The 23,573-nt window shown below is 39.8% G+C and overlaps 1 protein-coding gene across 1 annotated transcript in view; it reads left to right on the forward strand.

Annotated features, from left to right (window-relative positions):
* The first annotated feature begins 259 nt into the window (after positions 1–259).
* Positions 260–23,573, forward strand: part of PALMD (palmdelphin) — a 45,481-nt gene continuing 22,167 nt past the window's right edge. Inside the window, exons 1-2 of the mRNA XM_026037904.1 lie at positions 260–497; positions 23,525–23,570. Of these exons, the coding sequence (XP_025893689.1) occupies positions 454–497; positions 23,525–23,570 (90 nt within the window). The 5' untranslated portion in view covers positions 260–453. The remainder of the gene's footprint in view (positions 498–23,524; positions 23,571–23,573) is intronic.

Raw genomic sequence — 23,573 nt, forward strand, 5'->3', positions numbered from 1 at the left:
ACCTAATGTTTTTATCACCCCAGAAATTACAGTAAACCATGGTGATCTTTACCTCAGCTGCTAATTTAGTTAGGCTTTGTCCACAACAAAAGGCAACAGTAAATGCCAACGTTAGAACTACACCCACTTATAAATCACGCAGCCTCAAGTATCATATTTATAAGTTAAATATTTACTAGACTATAACTAGCAAGCAACGCAAGTACCTTAGATAACTGGTTTATTAGAGGAAACATCTTTTGCAAGTATTTCTTAGCTCTGCCCTGGGCATTTCTAAAATACCTTTCTCAATCTACTTTTCTTAGTCCCATGAAAGAATTTCAAAACTCCAATTTGTGCATGAATAAAGGACAATAATATCATCAGAGGGACCTATCGCCTCCAGTTGTACTTCTCCTTTCGGTCGCTACCCTGTTGTCATTTGCAACGTGGTGAGGATAAAACTGATACCAAATGCAGTCTGATGCTTTTGTTTCTGACCACCAAAGACCACAAAGGTAAGATCCCAGCTTCTTAAAGTCTTTAGGCTGCACACTATGCTTAAAATGTGGCTATCAAAATCTCTGTTTTTCCATAGTGTTTTGTTCCTGCACTCCATTCTGATTTTCTATTATTCATTTTAAGAAAAATGTGCCTAGTGTATATATCTACAATTATGGTGTGGATGTGGCTTAAGAGTTCTTGCAGTTTCAGAGGTGGAAGAAAAGGATACAGCACTATCTGAGTTAATCCAGCATATCTTCAATGTCAGTTCACAATGAAAGAGGATTGGTTTCAAAGTCAGAACTATACAAATTCGTAAATTATCTGTATAATTGTAATTGTTCTYGAGACAGGAGGAAAGCAGAAAAAGAAGATGGAAAGACGGGTGAAGGAGAGAGGATAAATGGSCATTGAAATTGAATTCAGTTTGACTGTTCTAAACTTGCTCCTGTCCATAATTCAGAAAATCAGTCTCTGTTTAAAGAAAAACCACTGAGATCACTGGAAGGATGTGACCATCAGTAAAACAGCAGGCACAGAGTACAGATGTACGCAGACAGCATGTTTCAGCTTTAATTTGAACCACAACTGTTCACTCTCAGRACTAGAACTATTTACTTTAACTTGGCAGTCTAATTAGCCAGCTCTAGTTTGGACAGTCTGTATAGTCAGGAAAGGCAGCAAAAAGGATGGAGAAGAGGGAGACGACTGAGAAAGTGAAAAAGTAAAACCAAGGCAGACCTGCCATTCTCCAGGTACCTCCTTAGGGTCTGAGAACTACATCCAGCAAAGAGGTCCCTCCAGAGTCCCACACGTTGGGCCCTGGGTCTCRCATTTGATGCATCAATTCCATTATTGGAAGTTGCACAAAATGTCCCACAAACCTCGTGCTCGACCCAGCTCCCCAGGCCCCGGCGCTATGGGCTGTAACTTCAGCCCAGTCTTGCCACTCTCAGTGTCAGTTATTTTACCCCCAGACAAGCTGGCACCTCGCTCTTCCCCAGGTTGCCAAACAGTTGCTGAATAATCTGTCTTTCAATTCTCTTTCTTCAATATCTCTAAATTAAATTGCCAAACACTTTCACTTCCATCTCTCTTCAGATTTTCTCTATCATGTTTTCAGCCCTTTCCCAACACTACTATCAAATTTTATCTATCTATCAGTTTTTCTTGCACATACAGGGCTTCTTTAAATGCGTAAGGGGGAGGCTCCTCTGCAAGAAAGTGAGTCTCCATTAGCTGCTTTCCTTTTGCTCACATCMTACTTTAATATGGATTTCTCAATTTTTATTTCAAATGAAATAATTTCAAAATTAACTCAGAGTAGTAAATTAGCTCTAGCTGTTTGTGCTATGTTGTGGTAAATTATAATCCTGGACATCTACATTTTTGGATTTGTGTTGGTATAGACATTTGTCAGCTACACAGAAACAAACAAATGAATTAGAAACTGATTTTAAAAGTACTTAGTTCCTCCCACACTTTTYTCCTTCTCACTCATGTCACTATGGCTAGTTCATTATTCTATTTTAAAAAGTATTAGTTATTTCTGTAAAAAAGTTATTAGTCTTCATTATTTTATTTAAAAAATTAATATAGCATTAAATATTGCATATTTTCCTGATATGCTTAGTTAACATTTACTTAAAAGTGTTTCCACATAGACCACTATGGATTATTATATCTACCTTGAAATGCAGAATCTCAGTTCAATTATCAATAAAAACACACTATGCACAGCAGAATAAAAAATGAAATTATTACATGAAGGGATCCCATCAYACTAGCTGAATGGACAGAATATTAAGAAAAGAAGATCAAAGTTGATACATGCAAACTTCATTGGGAGAAAAAAGGGAGAATTACTACTACATTTGAACTCCAAATTAGCTGAATTACGAGTATGTTTACTTGGCAGTATTTAATCAAGAAAAGGATATCAGCATTATTTTAGACAAATAGTGACAGAAGTATTTCTGTGCACAACTGTAGTGATAAGTGTGAAGATTATATTAGAAGCAGACATCATTGACCCCCATTTATTTGGAATATTATATGCATTCTGTTTCCTGCATCTACGGAAAGGATCTTGGAGAACCAAGAGAGACTTGGGGAAGGGTAGGAAAGACATCTCCCCCCTGGAAAAAAATCTTTTCCCCTGGAAAACAGACTATCAGGATCACTGTCTCAGAAATGATGCAGAAAACAGCAGAGAGAAAATAAGGAACATGAGAAACTCCTAATCTGTGTGTGTGTCTTTTCAAAAGCAAGGAGGCATCCGTAACAGTGCAAGGTGGTAAAACAAGCTTGTGCAACACAACACTTCTACATATTACRTGTAATCAAACTGCAGATCTTGCTGTCACAGGAGACCTCTGAAGCATAGGATTCAATACTAAGAGAGGGATTAAGTAGATATTTCCAAAATAGTATAATTTARGTATCAGCTATATAGAAAAAATACTTAATGTTTCAGAATTCACACCATTCATTAACTGATGCACATGATGGTGAGCACCACGAGAGCAGGGGGCCATTCCCTACCGCTCGCCCCGGGGCCGCAGGCTATTGCCAGCAGCGCCTGCGTGGGGCTGCGCAGCGGTGGTGACGGGATAACAGCCTACATGGTGGCTCTGCTCCAAGATGGCACTTCTGTATCCCGCAATTCAACGGCATTCAGCAGCCCAGCAGAGCTGGCAACTGAATGCTCACAGTAAGGGAATAAAGAACATACAGTAATGTGAAGACGTAATAAACCTGCCTCTGCTCATATTAAAAAGTGGATTTAATATATTTGCAAAGTCTGTAGACTTCCATTTCTTACATACTGGAAATAGCCTAAACTGGGTTTTTACAAGGAATCAAGAACAACATTTTGTCAAAACGAAAACAAGCACAGCAGAGAGGCTCTGTAATCAGCAGAGGGAGACATGCACTTTTAGAGGGCAAGTCATCCATTTTATGTATGGTCAAAGTGTCCTCTGGATTTGCCTAACTCCAATGATTGCAGAGGGAATCCAGGCCCTACCTTAAATTGTACAGAAATTTGTACAATCTCCTAATCAGTATCAGGACAGAAATAGCTTATTCTCAAGACACCCATCTCAAAGTCAGAAATTAAGCAGATGACAGTTGATACACACTGAAGATATTCACTGACTCTGGTTTTAGAAATAACCCTCACTTAAAAATGAAAATAATTCAGCCCCAGGAGCAGTGAAGACTGCAGTCAAATTCTAGTGGCTTAATTCCAACAAATTATCACAGATTCCAGTATTGCTTTTCCTCAAGTAAGAACTCCTAAAGTCGTCTAAGTGTCTGCAGTGATGTGTACCGTAAACGCTTCTCAGAAATATAGGGTCTAGATGCATTTAAGACTTGCCATTTTTTCAGCTGTGCAATAGTGCTGTCCCTCATGTATTTGGTATCAGATAAAAAAGCCTTTTAAAGATCACCTGCCATTACCTCTCCTGGGTAGTGACAGTCACTGGGAAGCGGTGGGCTCCATGAAGACTTGTCTCAGACTGGCCCCTCCAGTGAACAGATCCTCGGATAAACCCCAGTACTAAAGAGGACATCGCAAAACMAGCCATAGCAGGTTCAGGTCACACAGGACATACACAAACGGAATCACAGAGGGAAGATACAACACAACCCAACCTCCGGCAGCAAATCAGAAATGTCCATAGCCATGAAAAGACTTTAGCAGGACACTTCTGGGGGATCTGATTTCACTGTGGAACTCCCAAAGGGTTTATCTGCTGCTGTCACACCCAAACAGACAAACATTTACAGCATCAGGATTGCTGGTGGGGCCACAGCAGAAGTACACAGAGCGTGGCTATATAGAGCAGAAGTCAGATAGCAAAGAGCAGAGCTGTGATTGCCTGGCACTGTCTGTATCACCTTCAGGGTTCAGTCTGGGACTTGCATAAATCAGTCACAACTAGCTACATAACTGATAGCAAAGTTTATCTGCACACAGAGCAGCAGAAGCCTTTACGATTTCACTAATATAAGTATTTTCAAGCAGAAAAGGCATAATAGGTCATGCCATTAAAGTCTGTGAAGGCAGAGTTGTTCAGAAGAGGGTAGGGAGGCTGTGCTGCAATGGCGAAGTCTGTATGGACACGCAGTGACAGTAATAACAGCCTGCTTGACTCTGGGATATCAGCGTGCACAGTTTGCAGCAGTGCTACGCAGCAGGACTCAGCAGCAGTAATCACAGCTCAGCGCCTGCCCCACAGTTTCCACTCAGTACTTTCTGTAAAAGCACAAATCAACTTTACATTGCCATCAGGCTATGCTGGTACTTGCAGAACATGCTCATAACTTAGGACTTGTGAATTTCTGCATTTGTTTCAGGTTTTGGGACTTCAAAGGAGCTACTGAGAAAGACAGTTCACAGTAACAGTCAGGTTTCCCTCCACTGTACGTTTCCATACCAGGTTACAGACAGTGTGGATCCTAGCAAACACTGTAAYGATGTAGTTATAGACCTTGGTATCTACAGCTTTTCACACTGATGCTTCACTTACCTTTTGGGAAAAGTTCCATTTGCTTCCACTGGAGATGACATAATGTCTGTTTCGGCACACCTTGAAGTACATCTGGTCACATGGATTACTAAATAGATTTCAAGAAACAAGTTTCCCAGGTGCTAGTTAGCAAGCTGCGAGTATGAAAGGAAAAGCTCTAATGAGCAGCACTTACCGATCAGCCACTAGCTAGGAAGATTCAATAATCTTGCCACTTCACTTGTTGTCTGAGAGAGTTTTCAATGGGAAGATGACCCAGATCTGATAAGCAACACTCCCTGTAGAGAAAGGTCTCGCGCTTAATAGATGCTAATCACATTAGTCCAAAATTGAAAGAGCATGGAGCAGTGCAAACAGGATCAAAAGTATTTGAGTACAGAATTATTGTGCCTTAATGAACTAAAATTCAGTTGTGTTGTGCTAATCATCTATTTCTTAAATTCATATATCATTTTCCACTTTGGACAACACAAATATTGACCAAAAAGTCAGCATAGACCTCTCGACAAATGAAATAATGGGATAAGMGGTCTTTTTCCTGGTTTGCTTTATAGCACTATATTTACCTTTGGCCTGTAATAAAATCAATGCAATAAGTACATCAAAACAAGTTCCAGGCAGTTGGCACCTGCAGGAAACGCTCTGGATGGATCATTGACACAGCAAGCACTTGGTAAACTTATTTTCTTATGAAAAATAATACACAGGAGCTGGTACAGAGTTCTTAAATTGGTCAAAATGCCTGCTGTAAGTTATTCCATATACTGCATACATGTGAGAACTTGCTGAAGAGCTTGGCATTTGATATCCTTAATATCATGCTATGCCACTCTGGCTRCAAACTGTAAGAAAGGAGAGAGCAGCCCTGCTGTTTTGGGATCCCTAAAAATACTGGRGAATGAAGAGGAGAGAGATTTGCAGCATCATGAAACCCTATCCCAAAAAACAAGTAAGGYCCCTCTTTAAAGTATGTTACAGGCATCTCTCACTGCACCCATAATGCCTAACTACTTGCAGAACAGGATCAAACAACTAAAGTTATGTCAGGATACAGGGGTAAGAGTTCCCTGCACTTTAACAGCTCTACAGGGAGGTGGACACGTGGCCCCCATGGCCAGTGCTAAAGTTTCTGCTGCTGACTACAGGGGAATTTGGGCATGAATCCATTCATATTCCATTCCTTTAGCTAGAATGTGATAAGGCCAAGCCAACAATTCAGGCTAAGGTCTTGCTTCTTCCTTAGGGGCCTGCTTTTCCTGTTTGCCAGATTTCCTTTTCCAAATGGCCACCTCCTATGGGAATATGCTCAAGAAGCAAAATAAGAGAATAATCTTCTCCATTTCATGATGAGCTGTTCAGAGTACGCATTTTCCTTTGCATTGCCAAACATTTTTTCCAGCTCACAGCTATTCCAAAGACATATTTGAGATCTGGGCACAAACAGTGCTTTGCTTCTATATTTATGGTAAGATCTTATTTCTTTGTATACAGGGAATACAAATGTTTTCCATTTTCAAATTAACGGCAGCACAACTTGCTTCGTTCAAAAGAAAGTTTCCACTAGTCTGGAAACAGCTATTGCTGAAAATGCTTGTTGAGGAAACAGCAAGCTGGAGAATATAGCAGCTGTTTTATGAAACAGAACAAACGGGGGAAAACTAATGAAACTTTTGCTTACCAGTTTGCCATCGATTCAAGTTTAGGTATGGTCTCCTCCCAAAACTGAAGTATTTGAAGATAAGTATTTGTCTGCTACACACAAAATGTCAAGTATTTGTAAGTTGCTCTAGCTCATAAGTTGGGCGTGTCACTCCTACTTAAACCTTTATAATATCATCCTTCACGGCAGTCGCCATGCCAAGGAATATGCAGTAGCCAGTAGAAAAAGTTTGAGCCTGAACTGTCCCTAGGGTCTCACACAGACATTTCCTCAAACAACTTCTACTACTTTGTGCATCAGCCCAGGAGTAGGATTAAAAATTACTCCTTGCACCAAGGGCAAGAGAGGAGAAGAGTTATTTTTCCTTACTAGTGACACTGGATGTAACCTAGGCCTGAAATAACAAAGATGCCAGGTCTATCTTYGCTTTGGACATCCAGTAGAGTGGATTAAGTAAAGACAAGGCCCTGCTTTCCCATAATGAGTCAGCACTGCCTATATTTGAAATCTCTTGTCTATTTTGTAAAAACAGAATAAACCTCATGAAGTCTGTTGGGCATTTGCACCCTTTGGGCAAGGCAATCATATGTCCCCTTTGCTTAATGCAAGGAGCATGGAGCTCCCAGCTGCAGAATAACCAGGCTAATGCATCTCAGCTGTCAACTCCATGTTCTCAACTACAAATACTTCCTTTCCTGGTGTTCTTTGCCTTCTCAATACCTACACAGCAGATATCAACAGGCCCTGAGGTTGCTCACTGGAGTCCAAAAAAAGCCATCAAATTCAATAAGAGAAATTCCTTAAAATGTCACTGAAAGATGATTTTTTTCCTAAATACTCCTTTATATTATAAGGTGTTCTTCTCACATAGTGAAATGAAAAACAAGCTAAATCTTTCATCAGATTTACCAAAAAAACTTTACTTACGAGTAAAATTTGGGGGATGCTTGAAGGATGATTGCTGTTCTGGAACATGAACCATGATCTGTGTAAGGATATGAGCACAAAGACAAACATAGGCCATTGTTCACACAGGCTGATGTTCAAGAAGTTTTCTTTCAAAATAAATAGTTTCTTTCAAAGAAGTTCAGAGAAGATGTAGAAATTACCTTCTCTGAGGTAAGAACTGAAGTGCAGTAAGAAGCAATGCAACTTTCCAAGGGCTCCTGTGCAGAGATTCTTTACACCTATTATGTAGCTCCACATCTATCAAAGAAACAGACAGTGATACTCAATCTTCCTTATAAATTCCACAGCAGGGGTATAAAGATTGTGYGACTTTTGAAAGATAATCAGAAAAAAAGCTATTTTAGAAAACTGCCCCCAGGAGTCTATGAATGAGCTAAAAAATCTTTTTATCTGTTCTGCTGAAAATTACTTCCAGTTTTCCAGTAAATTCTGAACATTACAAGAGTAATAATCTTCTGACTCCCTTAGTACAGATGAGATAAGCTGTTTAGCAAGTCCTTTCTTCAGCCAAAGCTTGGAATACTCCCAAAAMTACTACCAAGAAGAGAAATCATACTGCATAGTCAGAGTCTCCTTAAAGAGCTGAATCTCTCCAAATYAAGCTACCTCTCTTCCCACCAAGAGCAAATTCAATACTATAACTCAATAGCCTAAAGCTCTTAGGAACTTCATGTTGGTCAACAGTGCTCAGAGCTGCTCATGAAGAACAGGCCTGATTTACTGCATTATTTATACTCATAAACTTTGAGTAACTCTGTCAAGGTTACACATCAGATTTGGGGAGCATTAGGCTAGATCTATACTYGTGAAGTGGCCTATAGAATCAAGCTCTATATAATGAAGTTTAGTTATAATCAAGTCCTAGCCATGTTAATTTGTTTATACTAATTTCATAATGCTGGAGTCTGGAAGGATCAGAATCAGGAACCGTGAACTATGTGCTGGTGCTCACATGGCTGTCAGAGACRTGGTATTCAAGCATCTATGAACACTTTCTTGGCAAAATTAATTTCGTCTAAAAACGTTTTCAGCATGAAAACATGCAAAGGGAATCGCTAATAGCTGTAACAGGCAACYACCAGGATTCCAGAGGAGGGAGAATTCTCTCTTACATTAACATCCCAGCTCAGAAACTGTCTTTTTGCTCTGAGTTTCATGCAGCCTGAGGACTGGGCCATCATGTTGTTTCTACACTAAGACACTGTGTCATCCCATCCTGACCTGCCAGAACACAGTCCAATTCTCCTCAAAGGCTGTACAGATCCTACAGGGATCTGATGAAACACATGCAGACTCTACACATCCACTTCAGGCAGCTGACATCTACAAGACCGAGCAGGTTCCTCCCTGGGGCAAAGCCAGTTTCTGCATTTTTTTTTTTTTTTTTTTTTTTTTGCAAGTGCTTCCTTTATTCCAGCCGAACCAGTAATACTAGATGTGCTGTCAGTTATCTTTTGCACACTCTCACTCCTCTTACAAACAGCGATCAGGATGGGTTTACTCAGTTGTTATTCTTACTAATGCCACAGTAACTCTTGCTCAATGTCCTCCTTGTAATGCAATTTATCTGTCAGAATGAGGTATCAGCTGACCAAGCCCTGCCTCATTCCTAGCATGGGAATCCAACAGCTCGTCAAGGAGCTTTCTAGATTTGTTATTACATATGTGCTGTTGGCCAGTGAAAAAGCCAAATTATAAATYGTTCTTGCTCTTCAGCAACCTACTTTCTCACTTCGCAATCAACTTTGTTTCCAAACGTTAACCATGATCTCCGATTCTCTTACTTTCTTCCTTGCTTTCTTGAGGTTACCTCCGCAGTAAGATCTCATCCAAAAGTTCAAGCAYGCTCTATTTGAACGTTTTGAGAGGTATGGAGCCACATTTATAAATTAGCAGTTGACAGGAAACAGTAGCAAAAGTAGAATGAAATCAAACTAATCAACAGGAAGTAGCAGGATTCCTGTATGTTTTTCTTTTCTTTTTCTCCTCTGGTCTGCATTTCCCCTTCTGGGATTAATTTTTCTCTCGCCTTCTCATACCCTATCCCATTGTCAGTACTAAAAAAAAGCCAAATCTCCCACAGTGGTATAYGTTTTTCTCTCAGTTCTTAAGACCGCTAACAAAAAAACCCTCAGTTTATTCTTATGTTGTGAGCATTCAGGATCATGACTCCCCATGCTCTACCTTTCCTATTAAATGCTGTATCCTTTCAGGCAGAGTTCTCCATCCTTTTCTAATCTGGGGAAGGTAAAAAACACATCAAACACCATAAAACATGCCACCACCTAGAATAAACAGGAAAAGCTGAGTTTACATATGAGTTATCTAGTTAAAATAAAAGGAGTGAAAGACTAACTAGGCCCAGCTGACTCTTGATGATCTTTGGTCACACTAAACTCACACTGAATCCTGTTATGTTATTTATAGGTGTTCTCTAACAGTGTGCACCAACACAGGTACCCAATATAGCTATGGTCTCCAACACTACCAGAAAAGGTTTCTCAAAGGAGAGGACGTCACCTGCCCAACAGCTAGCATATCTGGAACACAAAATACTTCAGCCAGAGAAGCCTCTATGCAACCTGTGCTCTCTCAGTGAACAGTTCTTCGCAATGAAGGGTATCTGCATAAGAAGACTATCTAGATTTGTGGATCTCCATAGATACACACATTCACAGACACACATACACACACTTTGTTGATATGCACAAGCAGCTAGAAAGAGCTGCTATTTTCTCTTCAGTATTAGACAGTTTGTGCTGCATGTGCACTGTACAATAATTACCACCAATGACTACAACTCACCAAGGTAGAAGAAAATAAATACCACATTGGAAGCTCAGAAAATTACATTTTTCCAGTCACATCTTTCTTTTTTCAAGCCAACAAACAACCTGTCTGAAAACAAGSGAACTTGGGCTGTAGCTGCTCACAGCGACAGACACTCGGCCCTGCCAACAGCAGCAGAGTTGCTCCAACTCTCCTCTGCTTGGAGCATATTGCCAGGGCCTTCAGAAAACCCTGCCCATGAGCAGAGAGCTGCAGGGACCTCCTGAAAGCCTGACCTGGYCGCAAGTGCTTAGTCTGTTGTGCAAAGTCCTTGCATTTAGAAAGAGCAGTGGTGCCTGGTGCAGCAAGCCTTGCACAGGCTGTGACTCAAGTGCTGGGGCAGCCTCTGGCCCAGGCTCCAGCCTCACAGGGTGAAAATGCCACCACTCATCACCCAACCAAGTGCTGCTGGCTGCTAATGCCTAACATCTGGTTTGTGAAGGATATTAAGATGAGACCTGAGCTACAGCCCTAATCGAAGCCAGCGAGCCTGCTRTAAAGTGGCCTCAGCATGCACAGAACTGACAAGTCAGGCAACACTGAGCGATTTTTTCGAGCAACACTATATCACAGGACAGGACCTTTCTTTGGCAAACTGACAGGGCCAGGTTGCACTTAATAAATGCAGCTACTCCTGAAAAAGGATGGTGATATCATAAGAGATTAGCATAGGAGACTCTTCAAGGGCAGATCACATTTGCTAATGATGACTACAGCCTTCTACTGGGTCTGCGCCATTCACAATAATTCATCAAAAATAAGTTAGGGAGACCAGGAGGGCATAGCAGCCTATTGCAACARAAATAAAATTTCCCACAAGACTTGCACTGATTCCAAAATACTGATGGAATTCTGTTTAGATCTACTCTGGAATCCTATTTGTATTTCCTGATGCATTAGCCATTCTAGCTACAAGTTTGCCACCCAAGTTAATACTCAGTTGATTGTCCAGTATGATTCTCAACTTCTCCTCAGTGCCATTAATTTCCAGGACAGTGGAAACTTTCTATAGTGCCTTATGAGCTTTCTTGTTCTTAAACAAGTAGCCCTGCATGTAGTAGCACCAAACAATGTTGCTTATCAAGATTATTTAATTAAAACAACATAATGTTGTTTATCAGTTGGCTAGTGATGTAGATCTCCTCATATCAGGAACCTGTCTTCATTTCTTACCTTTCTCAATCTGTGTCCCTGTGTTGRCTGTATGTCATTTTGGTTCTTAATGAAGATATCAATGAATATATTGACTCTATTACTGTCCCCAAAAGAAGCATCAAATTAGAATGAGAGAATCTATTTTCCATTTACTGGTGAGCATTATATCACCTTCCATTAACACATTAGTAGGTCCTAGCCATTACTTGGTCAAGAAATGATGATGTTAGATTAGCAAACCCCAAATTATCTGGGTCATCCTATCTACCTCCYAACACAGGTGCACATTTCTCTCCAGAATTTTAAACTAGTATATGCTACAGATTAAATCACTTTGGTTCAAGACTGCAGCTCTACTTGCTGTACTAAAGAATGGCTAAGAGAAAATGACTCCTCTCCACTCAAGAGGAAATAACATCTGCAAAGCATGGAAACCACATTCAGGGCTTTAGGTTTTATGAAAGAGGCTATTACTGTCTTTGACTACTACAGGAGTTGAGTAGGAAAGTAACAATTCAGGAGTCATTAGGAAGTCTGACAAACTCTAATGTGTAGTAGTAGATATATGAACAGCTTCCTGACTGCAGAGCACTAAACCATTTTTCACTTACTGTAGAACTCTGAATACTTATTCTGAACTCTTACGGTGTCAGGAAAATGGAAAGAAAAAAAAAGAAAAAACAAAACAAAAATCTAATCTCACTTTTCACTCATCTTTTACAAAATGCTGTCATTCTATGCCCTGCTTCTATATCACAATTTTCTCTTGCAAAGGGTTTTTCTACGACAATGAAGATAAATTGCAGGTTGCTAGTGTTCTTTACTCTTATTTAATGCAACCAAAGAAGAATCTGCAATGATGATCATTYTTCCTGCCAATACATTAATCCTTAAGCAAGACACAGTCTGACTGAGATACCTAACAGGAAACCATTGCCAACCAAATCCAATCTTCATAGATTCAGYTCTGTTCAACCAGGTCCTATTTTTAAAAACATGTGCCATGGATTAGCAAGCTACAGAGTACAAAAGAGCTCCTCTTACAATTTGARTTGCATAGTCTTCCTATTGCATAATGGCATACAAAAATCTCTGCCACTGTTAATACTGTGACATTACTTTAGCTTCAAGAAAAAAACAGTTTTGAATTATAATAATAAGCTACTACTGTCATTTACACTATTCCTTTTGTACTGTGAGACTTAAGAAAAACATTAAAATTGCATTTCTTAGAACTGAAGAATACATATACAGCAGTTTGTTATTTTTAAATTGCACAGAGTCACTGCAAAAATATATGTGCCCCCACGTAGTCATTATTGTCTGAGGAAATATATGTATATCTTCTATATGTAGGAAGTCAAAGGAGAACAGAKATCTTCAGCTTCTCCTGCACAATGCATTTCTGTCAATGGATCCTGCAAAACAGAATATGAAAAAAAAAAAAAAAGCCTGATTAGACAAATCTAATGGTTTTGTAATTAAACAGACTGGAGGCAGACGCCATTGGAGATTCCCTGTAAACTTCTAAAGTGATGGGATTAACCCAGGCAGGCAACTAATGTAATCCACAGATAACAGATAATGCATGGCWCAGATCTCAATTTTTTTATTCATTACTTTGCATACACATGGACAGAGACGGCACCTTTTTTAAGAATTGTTGCAAATCTTTTCATTATTCAGAGGATTGAATTATTCAGGATGATTAAATGATTAAATAACTGAATAATCAAAGCTGTACAAACCAAAGAATTAAAATAATTCTTATCTCACTTTCAAGTCTGAAACTGAGGGTTATCTAGGGATTAGGGGTAACAGTGAATATACAGAAATACATCTAAAGAAAAAAACCAAGTGGATCTGAAAGTGTTGGTTTGCATTGAAGATTTGTGTTAAAAAAAAAGGCCTTCAATATATTTGTCTTCCACACATTTTTTTTTTTTTTTTTTTTTTTTTATCCCAAGCAATACTACTGGTAGCTTTCACATACAGGAAAAAAAATACAAGTGTCTCATGCTTAAAGAAAAGGTTAACTAGAGAACTTAAAGAAATTTGCTAGAAGATAAACAAGAAAAAATAAGAGCCAAGAAGTTTTGCTAAGTTGTATTTCCTTTTGAAAGCTCTGCATAACAAGAATAACATTCCAATAGCTTGATTCATACTCTTATTTTCTTACCATCCATGTCATTTTCAAAACTSGTATTTAACTTCACCCACTCAAAGAGAGTTCTACAGTCCAGGCAGTTCATACCCATTATTAAGAATACAACCTAAATGCAAGATACTTACAGAAGATTTTTAAAAGTCCTACAAGTGCTTAAAGCTGCTCAGAGGGCTTCAAAGTTACTTAGGTCAGGGCTAATTAAACCAGGGGATTCAGCTGTGTCCAGTTTTGACAGCAGCCTGTCCATGCAGACGGTGCACACCACGAGCTGTCACCCTGGAGAACAGGGCCTTGCTCACCAAACAGACAGAGGTAGACAGGTTTGCTCAGGGTTTACAGGATTAAGGAAGGATAGGAGAAAGACTCAGGATTAGGCTAATGTCTACGAGGGGGAGGAGGAAGTGAAAGAGGCTGAGGCTCRTAGAGGCTTTTTCTGAAAACAGATGAGTCAGTTTGGAGAAAGTACCAGCCAGGGTGCTGCTGTCAGCTTTGCAGAAGCTCTCAGAATTATAAGGCAATTAAGAGAAAAGGCTGCAGTCAACAGAATTCAGGCTTGGAAGACAAGCTGTTTCTAAGCTCTTCGCAGGAGGCAGGGGCAGGCCCATGCCCACGCAGCACCGCCAGCTCTGCTTGCCCGGCTGCACGGGCTGGCACGGACCCGCACCCAGCAGCGCCAGCCCAGGCCGGCTCATCCAGCCAGGGCAAACAAGGGCGGTCGCACAGACTAGGGCCCCTCATCCAGCTCTGAGAATCCTCCCCGCACACACTTCCACCTGGCTTTAAAACTTTCGGGAGTTTAGGCAAAAACTGCTTCTTATTTGAACTAGATTGAGCTTAAGAACTCAGGCATGCATCTGTAAAAGGTGTTTTAAAGGTCCCTAGTTTCAGAAAATCAGTGATCAGCTCTTCCAACAGAGGGAACTAGTTTCTGTAGTCCTCTGAACCCCAATAGTTATAAAACTGTCTCTGTCAGGAGTCTCAAATCCTTGGGATATCCCTTGAGACATCCTTTAATTACAGAAGTAGTTCCATTTCTGTGAGGGCAAAATTCTTAAAAAATGCAAGTTCATTTTCATTTATTAGTCTACTTTGCTATAACTGATATTCTGAAGAGGAATCTGAACCTATGCCTTATCAATACTTTGAGATATGCAAAGAATTATAAAATATTTGTGGAATTATGTCGAAAATGTGAGGTGATCTATATGATCAATAGGCATAAAGTTTTCCAGATATGACTATTATATATATACAAAATGAAACTTCTGCATCCATGATTGATTCCATACACTCTCATGGGTAAAAGGAATCATTCTACAATGATATGACCTTGATGTAGGGCACTTTTGGGGAGTAATAAGAGCTAAGGCCCCACAGCTGTGCTTAAGCTATCATTTCCTTCAGGTTGATCATTAGGATGCCCAAAAGCGTGTTCCTCTGCTAGCTGGAGGTGTAAATGGATGTTGTTCAAGTTGTTTGATATATCTAACTTCAGCCCTTCAATTTCTGAGCTACTGCATTAAACTACTCAACAATATATCCATGTAACAGTTATTGAGATTTATGGTATAAATTCCAAGTTATACCAATTTAAGTAGCTGTCTTCCTAAGAGAATCAAGCATTAATATGAATTTACATGAACATATACTTCATATAATAGGAGAAAGTGTATTTACATAAAGGACATTCTTGAAACCCAGCACAAAAAAAACACATACATAAATGTATTAACTCGCTACATATAAACATATTAACTCTSTACTGATACTTGAAATATAGACTATGACAAAAAATGCTGTATTAGCCAAAATGCATAAGAGAATGACTCAGCTAAACTAAAGGATTATAGCAGATCACTAGAACTTTTCCCTTGAACACAAAAGCTAATTGCATCCAATCCAGTCACAATCACAAGCAAGAAATGGGGATTGTTTCTAATTCAAATCACAAGAACTGATTTCTTGAAACCTTCTAGCTGCATTGACACTAATGCCTGACAATATCTAACCATCTTTATAAGGAGCTATTATTCTGTGAAAAGAAAAAGGACCTGACAAACCCCTTTTCCAGATCCACACTATGCACCAAAACCTATCATTTAAAGCTATTTCACCTACAGGCTAAATGTAATAGTGATACATTCAGAAGAATTAAAAATGCTTTGCTAAAACAATAGATTAAAATGGCTTCCCACACTGTGGGACTTCCCACACAGTCTCTTTCTTCAGAGGTGAATTTACATATAAACAGCCAAGCTTTATCTAACAGCTTCCACCGCTTCCTCTTCTCCCTAGTCATTCCTCCCCTTCCCCTGCTCTTTCCTCCTCCTTTGCATTTTCCAGTAATCAGGCAGTTCCACCCTCCACCCTCTCCCTACCACACCTCGCTACTCATCAGACTTTCCTCAGCAACAATTTGACTGCCTAATTCAACAATATCCACTTTTCTTGCTTGGTTATTTATCTGGCAGTTTAAGGAATCCATTCAATGAGCTGACAGCTCGATACAGCTAAAAAAGCTACGGGACTGAGGGAGAGAAGCTGGATGCCTCTTTCCATCAGCACACAGTCATTGGAGCAGGCCAGATTTCCCATGTAATCTCCCTCTAAATGTCTAGCACGCAGGCAGGGTAGTATCATTCACATCAGAGAATCCACTCAGATTCAAATGCAGACTAGGAAGAAAATATCACCTTTCTGGTAAGAAAATGCATGCAGCTGTCAAACAGGTCTGAAATCCTGACAATCAAAAAGAATCTTGCAAGGAACTCAAGGGAAACCGTATTAAACTAAGCTTTCTTTGCTCCTATTTAATCATTACTTCTTTGAGATAGTGGATTGAGTAAATATATAGTGCTAGGAGAAGCAGGAATTAAATAAATGAAAAATCTATTGAATATTCTACCAAGATGTCATTCTCACAAATGTGCAGCCTTCTTGGCACACAACGTCCAGCACTCCTCCTGGCAAGCGCCCGCCATTCACTCTGAATGTCCATGTTATTCAGATGACCTATCCGGCACTGCCAACAAACAGGGAGCAGCTGAACTCAACTGTGGGAATAACTGACAAGTTGAGAGTCATCATCAACCTGTTTAACCACTATTTCCAAACAACAAACCCCTCAGGAAAAAAGAAGAAAGAAAATAGGTCTGCCTTTGCAACAAGTGTTATCTGCCAAAAATAATCCTATCATCTCTGCTCACCATAAAGTTTTGCATAATCTGATCACGTATTTTTTCCATTAATACGTGGAAAGGCTTACGCAAAACAAATTGTATGTGGGATATTTTTGCCCACCCACAAGGCAGGATACTGAGTATGTGAAAGCACAGGAAGGATTGCCAGAGGCTGAAGTCATCGTGTTTTCATAGCAGTTTCAGGTTTCAGATAAATAACTACACGTACATGCTTACATATGTCGCTGTAGGGTCTCTCACAGTCACTGGGTGCTTAGGTAAAGCAAGCCCAAGGCCTGCAGGACAGCTGAGTTCATCTAACAACACACCACTGCCAGAAGAGTCTAATTTTCTCCTATTCTTCTCTGCACACCCCCCAGGCAGAGCCCAGTTCCTTCGCTCCCAACGCTCCCATTGCTCTTGTCCCTCAGACAACTCACTAACATAGCAAAAGACCTTCACAGAGTTAGGCTTGGGGGAAAATTTTAGATTACTTCCCTGAGAGGCTGACAAATTCAATTAGATCACAGAGTAGTTACAGAAAGGAAAGTGACTAGAAAATGTGTCTGGAAGTATGAGTGGAGGAGATGTAATTTGCTGTGCTGCGAGCTCTCAGGTGAGGTTCCTGTCTCCTTGCAGAGCTCCCCAGCTCCTGCGGTGCTGGGGCCAGAACAGGCCCCAGGTGCGGGATGCTCGCGCCAGCCCTGGCCAGGCCCTGGGAGGGGAACCAGCCAGGGTCCCTGCCCAGCTTCCAGGCTGCAGCCCATGGACAGGAGCTCAGCAGGAAGGGGAACTTGCTGAACAGCTTCAACAGGCAGTACCTTCCCCGCAGCACCACTGCAAGTCTTATCCCCTTCTCCTGTCCGTGCCCCAGCTGCAGAGGAGAAAGGTCTTCTCCAAGGGAGCACGTATTTCAGATCCACCTGCCAGCTCCAGGTACTGCACGTTCAAGGCCTCCAGCAGCCTCCAGCATACAGCTCAGAGGAACTACACCCAACGTCAGCACTCTCAAAAATACTTCTCCAAGGTCTTACTTCTCCTTTGCTCTTTTATCTGCCTGCAAGACCCAACCACCAACATTTACTGTTCTCCTTGTGTTCTCTGATGGCATCTGAGAATCACAGGAAAATGCCTTCCAGTCTACATTACCACTGTGGAGCACAGTACCTGTGCAGGTTCAAACCCAGAATTTGGCCTGCTCACAGGGTGCTAGTTTCATTTGAGGGAACATAACTACACCATGCAACAACTAAAGCCTGGTTCTCAGAGCCCTGCTAAAAATTGCCCACACAGTTGGCTGGGTAGGATTTAAACCTCCACACTATTCTTAGAAGTGGGTATCTGCASCACTCGGGAAATGCGAAGCTGCAATCAACACATTCCGCTACATGTTTAAGGCTCGGATCTGGAGTAATGCAAACTGCCTGAGGTTTTACTTATTTCAGTTTATATTAAGAAATAACCACTCTCATCTACGCATCTCAAGACATTCTGTTAGGAATCTCACAATTAGTATAACCAGAGTAATTAATTGCAAGTCACTGGGTGACTTACAACATGCCCTGAATGGCTTAAACAAGTGACTGACCACGGCATGGCACATTTTTTCAGAAAACTTGCCACATTCAGAGTTTCACAAAATATTTCCAAAATATATATGTCCAAGAACTGGCAAGTGTCTGGCAACACACAATAGGCTGCAAGAACATGCTTAGCTGTTTAAAAAAAACCCTTTGACATAGTCTACTATGTAATTTTATCAAATGAGGGAAAGATGATTCATATTTAGCACAATAGTTTATAGGTTGACTGCAGTAATAACATATATTGTGCATATAAGCTACCATGGTAAAGAAAGTGGAGCCTGTGATGTCACAAAATCCAAGAACTAGTAATATTGAGAAATATCCAAAAGGTAGATTTAGTATAAAATAAAAAGAGGATATTTTTAAAACAACTGAGAGCAATGGCCAACAGCTCTTTCAGTTTGTTTTTAGAGATGCAAAATATTCATTATTATGAATAGAAACAGGAAGGGAGTTGTACCAACAGGAATATAATAGTTCAAACTTTTCCTCCCAGAGACTCAGCACAGCAAAGGAGGCAGAATTTAGCTTCACAAAACTGTACAGACGAAAGCTTTAGATGAGCAAGGGGATGAATGACACAGTCTCCCACCAAACGCTACACACTACTAGTCTCCTATCCACAGGAACAGAGATGGGGCATTTTCAGTCTTCCATTCCATATTTTCAAAGTCGTTAGAGAAGGTAATATACATAAAGTGGGCATATTCAAAAATGCATCTTGACACCTGTATAGCTGCTCATTAAGACAATGTAATATATTTACTCATTGATAATAATTACTTGCATTCTATGGATGGTTTTCCTCTCTCCTTTAATGTTCTTTTTCTCTGCGTATTTTAAGCCATTACTGACACGGATATTTTTAAGAAAACACTTTCTGATTTAGCTCAGAATTTGTGACCTGAGATGCACAAAAATCACACTTAATGCGATGGGTGCTGCTTCTGATTATCATCTGTTTCCTCAAATTAAAGCTTTTCATTTAGTGATGGAAAACTTTGCTAAGAGTTGTCCTAGCTCTCTTACACTTCCTAACCAAAAGCTAATGCTTATGAGTCAAAAGTAGCATCATGCTGAATGCCAGAAGAGTTCTTTAGCTGGACGCTTACTAAATGAAAGCTTCTCGTGCAGCTTTAAAGCACAATTGACGGAATGAACTGCAAAACTTTGTAGACTAATGGTGAATACAGCCTTCAGTTTTGAAAACAGAAAACTAGCCTTTCAGACAAGCCTCCTTTCTTTTGGGAATGCTGTGAAATGATACAATCAATGAGTAATTCTCTCCAAAAAGTCCCTTTTCTGAGCAAGTATCCAAAGACTTTAGATGTCTATCCATATGCCTTTCATCTGGAATAAACTTTTTTTAGATTTTCTATTTTAATTTCTTGATAGCTTATTTTTCACTTTTGAAATGCAAAATCTCGGTTCTGGCTGTTAAGAAACCACTTGTCAATCAGCTGAGGCGTCCCAGACCCCAGGCTTCTGGTTTAATTGACAGGAGGTTGTGGCAGACATTTGCATTAAGGGACCTTCAATAAAATCTCTCTCCCTTGCCAGAGATTCAAGGCCACGTGCAGACAAATGCATTGTGGCAGGGCATTTTCTCACTTCAACAATATATAATCCACATTAATATGAAGTGTAAGAAGTGCMTTTTCTGTTCCAAACACAGCTACAGAAGGCAGCTCACCAACAAGCAAAATAATGAGATTAATTGTGATGTGCAAAATGGTGAGTCATAAACTCTGAAATCATTCTTGCCAGAAAATACAGGCTGGTAACAATCTGATCAACTCCATTCCCTTAAAACTCGTTTTTCCAAAGACATTTTTTAAAATGGGAGTGCATCTGGCCTCTTATCTTTAATAAARTATTTATTCTGAGAAGCAGTTGTTTGCTACTATAATAAGGTAATAAAGGTAGAATGAGTTATAGGTTAAGTTACTGACTTGTTTTGAAGGGTGCCAGAGTCTAACGAATAAGAGCAGGACTGAGGATGGTTTTGCTTGCAGACTATGGCAACGACAGCTGCTGCAGTTCTGACATGGCAGAATATCTCCACACCACTATTCAAACCATGTTCTAAAATGGACAACAGAATCTGTGCTTTCAGTATAAGTGCTCTCCTCTGGGTCTGCTTCCACCTTTTTATTCAGGATGCCCCATTTTCATAGATTCCCACCCACTTCTCTGGGTGATTCAAAATGCAGCCTTTGCTTTGGATTCTCTTCAGGTGATCTGACTCCTGCACTAAAGAAACCAACACACAATGGAAGTGAAYGAACAAAGAGGTGAAGCCAAAAGAACACAATCTATGTGATACATCATGAGATGCAACAAACATTTTCTGCATAATTCAAACTATCACTAGCCAGTTACAGATGATACACATTTTAACATGTTTTTCTTCCAAAATAGTACCTGCAGAGTAGGTAAATAAGTTTCTCTAGATATATTTCTGGCAAGCAAATTCTGAAAATCTTATTCCAAGAGCCCTGCAGATTGAAAGCACAGCTGTTTGGATTTACCGGTCTGACAACATGTAACATGCTGGATACTGCACTCGCGAAGCAGGCTTAAGGGCAGACAAAATGACAGCTGGGCCATTTCTTCTCTTACATGTAAATCGCATTTAGAATAGGATTAAGTTAACTGGAAAACAATCTACTGACCGAACAGCAAATTCTACCTAGCAGGGGGATAAATGATTTATATAATTCAAAACATTTAAAGTAAACTTYAAATTCTTCCATAATAATGGTCATTTTAAAAAAGGATGTAACATTACAGGGATCATCTCGAGGTTATTTCAAAATCTAGGGGGTTAGACTAGGGAAAGACTTGTTAAGTTTTCTTTAAGTCTGAAAATGGGTGAATGTCCCCAAACAATGCTTTTAAAAACACTGAAATAAATTGACTATATTTGGAAAATATTCATACATCATAGAAATTCAGTAGAAGGCAAAATCAATCCCATTGATTTTAACTTGAAATACCAGTCTCATTCCTCCATCCACTGAGAATGAAATCTTGCTTATGTTAGAGGACAGATTCTGACCCCAAACATACTTCTTTAGGGTAATGTTGTTATTTGCCAGTTTTAATAATACTTAAATCTCTAAACATGCTGAGATTCAGGTAAGCCCATAAACCTTAAGAGAAGCTGTACAGAATATAGAGATAAAAAGTACACTTTTATTCAAAATGTACTAAGCATAGTAGAAGCTAATATAAATTAGTAGAGCTTTAAAGGAAAGCCATGTCAACTTACGAAGGATTARAGAGAAGAACAGTTTCTCTATTAGTTGCTGTAGAAAGAATGTAACATACTTAATTCAGTGGGTTATTTAAACTTCTCAAATCCAAAAGCTGAATGCATTTAAATTCCCATGTAATCTGGCTGTTGATATACTTTGGTCTATTTGCCTTTGAACTTCCCATTTGCCTTTCTTGTGGCCATGTTTTAATTTTAAGTACTGACCAAATGAAGCACATGCTAATATATTTAAAAAAGAAAGGCAAACAACAGTTAGAGAATTGAGAGGAGTCTTTACAAGTTTGAACTAAATCTCAAGTGGGTTTCAACATATACAAAATAAATGCATCCATAAGCAGTCTGGATGACAACACTGTGCTTGTGTGCACAGGCTAGTGATGACATAGTAGAAAGGTAGAAAAGTGGAAAACACTATGAAGCGTTGAACTCTGTAGCTCCTAGACTTTCCTAATAATCAACCTGATTTGCCAGCAAGATTCAGGTCATTCAATTGACGTGTAAAGTAAAACCTCTCACTAAATCCTGCTGAGTTGAGTCATCTCAGAGGAGAAAAAAAGTGCTGACTGACTCTCATGTTAGTGTCCTTAAAGAGACTAAAGTTACATGATACTGAGGGTACAAATGGATTCTAGATTCACATTACACTGCAGTGCTATTTGAATTCAGTTTTATCTTGCATATATACCAGAATTTCCTCCGCGACTGGATTTTACTAGAAGCAGCTCCACTTGTTTTGCARGCTTCCTAGATTGATTGTGGAAGGCTGACTCCCACTCATGTAACTGGAAAGGTCAAAACACGTATGCCATCCCTTAAGGAACATAATGCTGTTTTCAGCAAAACTCCGCAGCCAAAAAGCCTTCAGGTCAGCTGAACAGAAATCCAGTGCAAGAGTCACTGCATTTTGGATTCACCTAGCGCAACACTGGTGTTTTAGACTCATTCTGGTCACACTGAAAGGGTTATCCCAAAATCCTTACTTAGACAAAGCTTCCACTGAGTCCTAGGTTGCTGAGCAGTAATATGCACAGATTAACACTTGCACTTATTGACAGAGCAGACTGCTTCATTTTATTTCTACTTTATACTACCAGGTCTAAAACATTCTTCCAGCTATGCACATAGAAAATTCACCTGGGAAATTAAGTTCAAAGTGTCATCTCAACAAACCCCAGCTCTAATACCACAGGTTAAAACATACAGGTGAAATATACTTATAAGAAACAGGAATATATATATATTTAAACCACAAATATACTTAAGGGGAAGAAATAGCAATAGCAACATAATTAAAGTATCTCTATGCCATGGTCTTGGAAGATTCTGGTTTGGRCATTTAACAGTTAAGGAGGCTATGGTCTATGCTAAGCAGCACACTGAAACAAAGAGTTGGCAGCTTCTGAAGGAAAAGGGCTTGTGCTCCACTGTTCCAACCTGTCAGTYAACTCGTGCCAGCGCTCTCCACGTCTGCCGCTTCTACACACCCTCAGTACATGTGTCTGTCTGCACCGATCTGCTCCTCTGCTCAGGGACTCTCTTCATAAGTCAGAAATTCTGCCTTCTATCAGCTCTGGAATTGGATCAAATCACCTCCGTGTTTTTTGTAGCCCCGCCAGGAGGCTTTTTGCTTATGGTTTCATTCTGTTTTCCTTCACTACTTGTCTGTTTTGATTTCTAGAATGGAGGAAGCTGAATTGCTGAAGGAAAGATTCCAGGCCATAACAGTA

Source organism: Nothoprocta perdicaria, unplaced genomic scaffold (genome assembly GCF_003342845.1).
Source record: "Nothoprocta perdicaria isolate Ctin4 unplaced genomic scaffold, notPer1 scaffold_20, whole genome shotgun sequence".
NCBI classification, from domain to species: domain Eukaryota; kingdom Metazoa; phylum Chordata; class Aves; order Tinamiformes; family Tinamidae; genus Nothoprocta; species Nothoprocta perdicaria.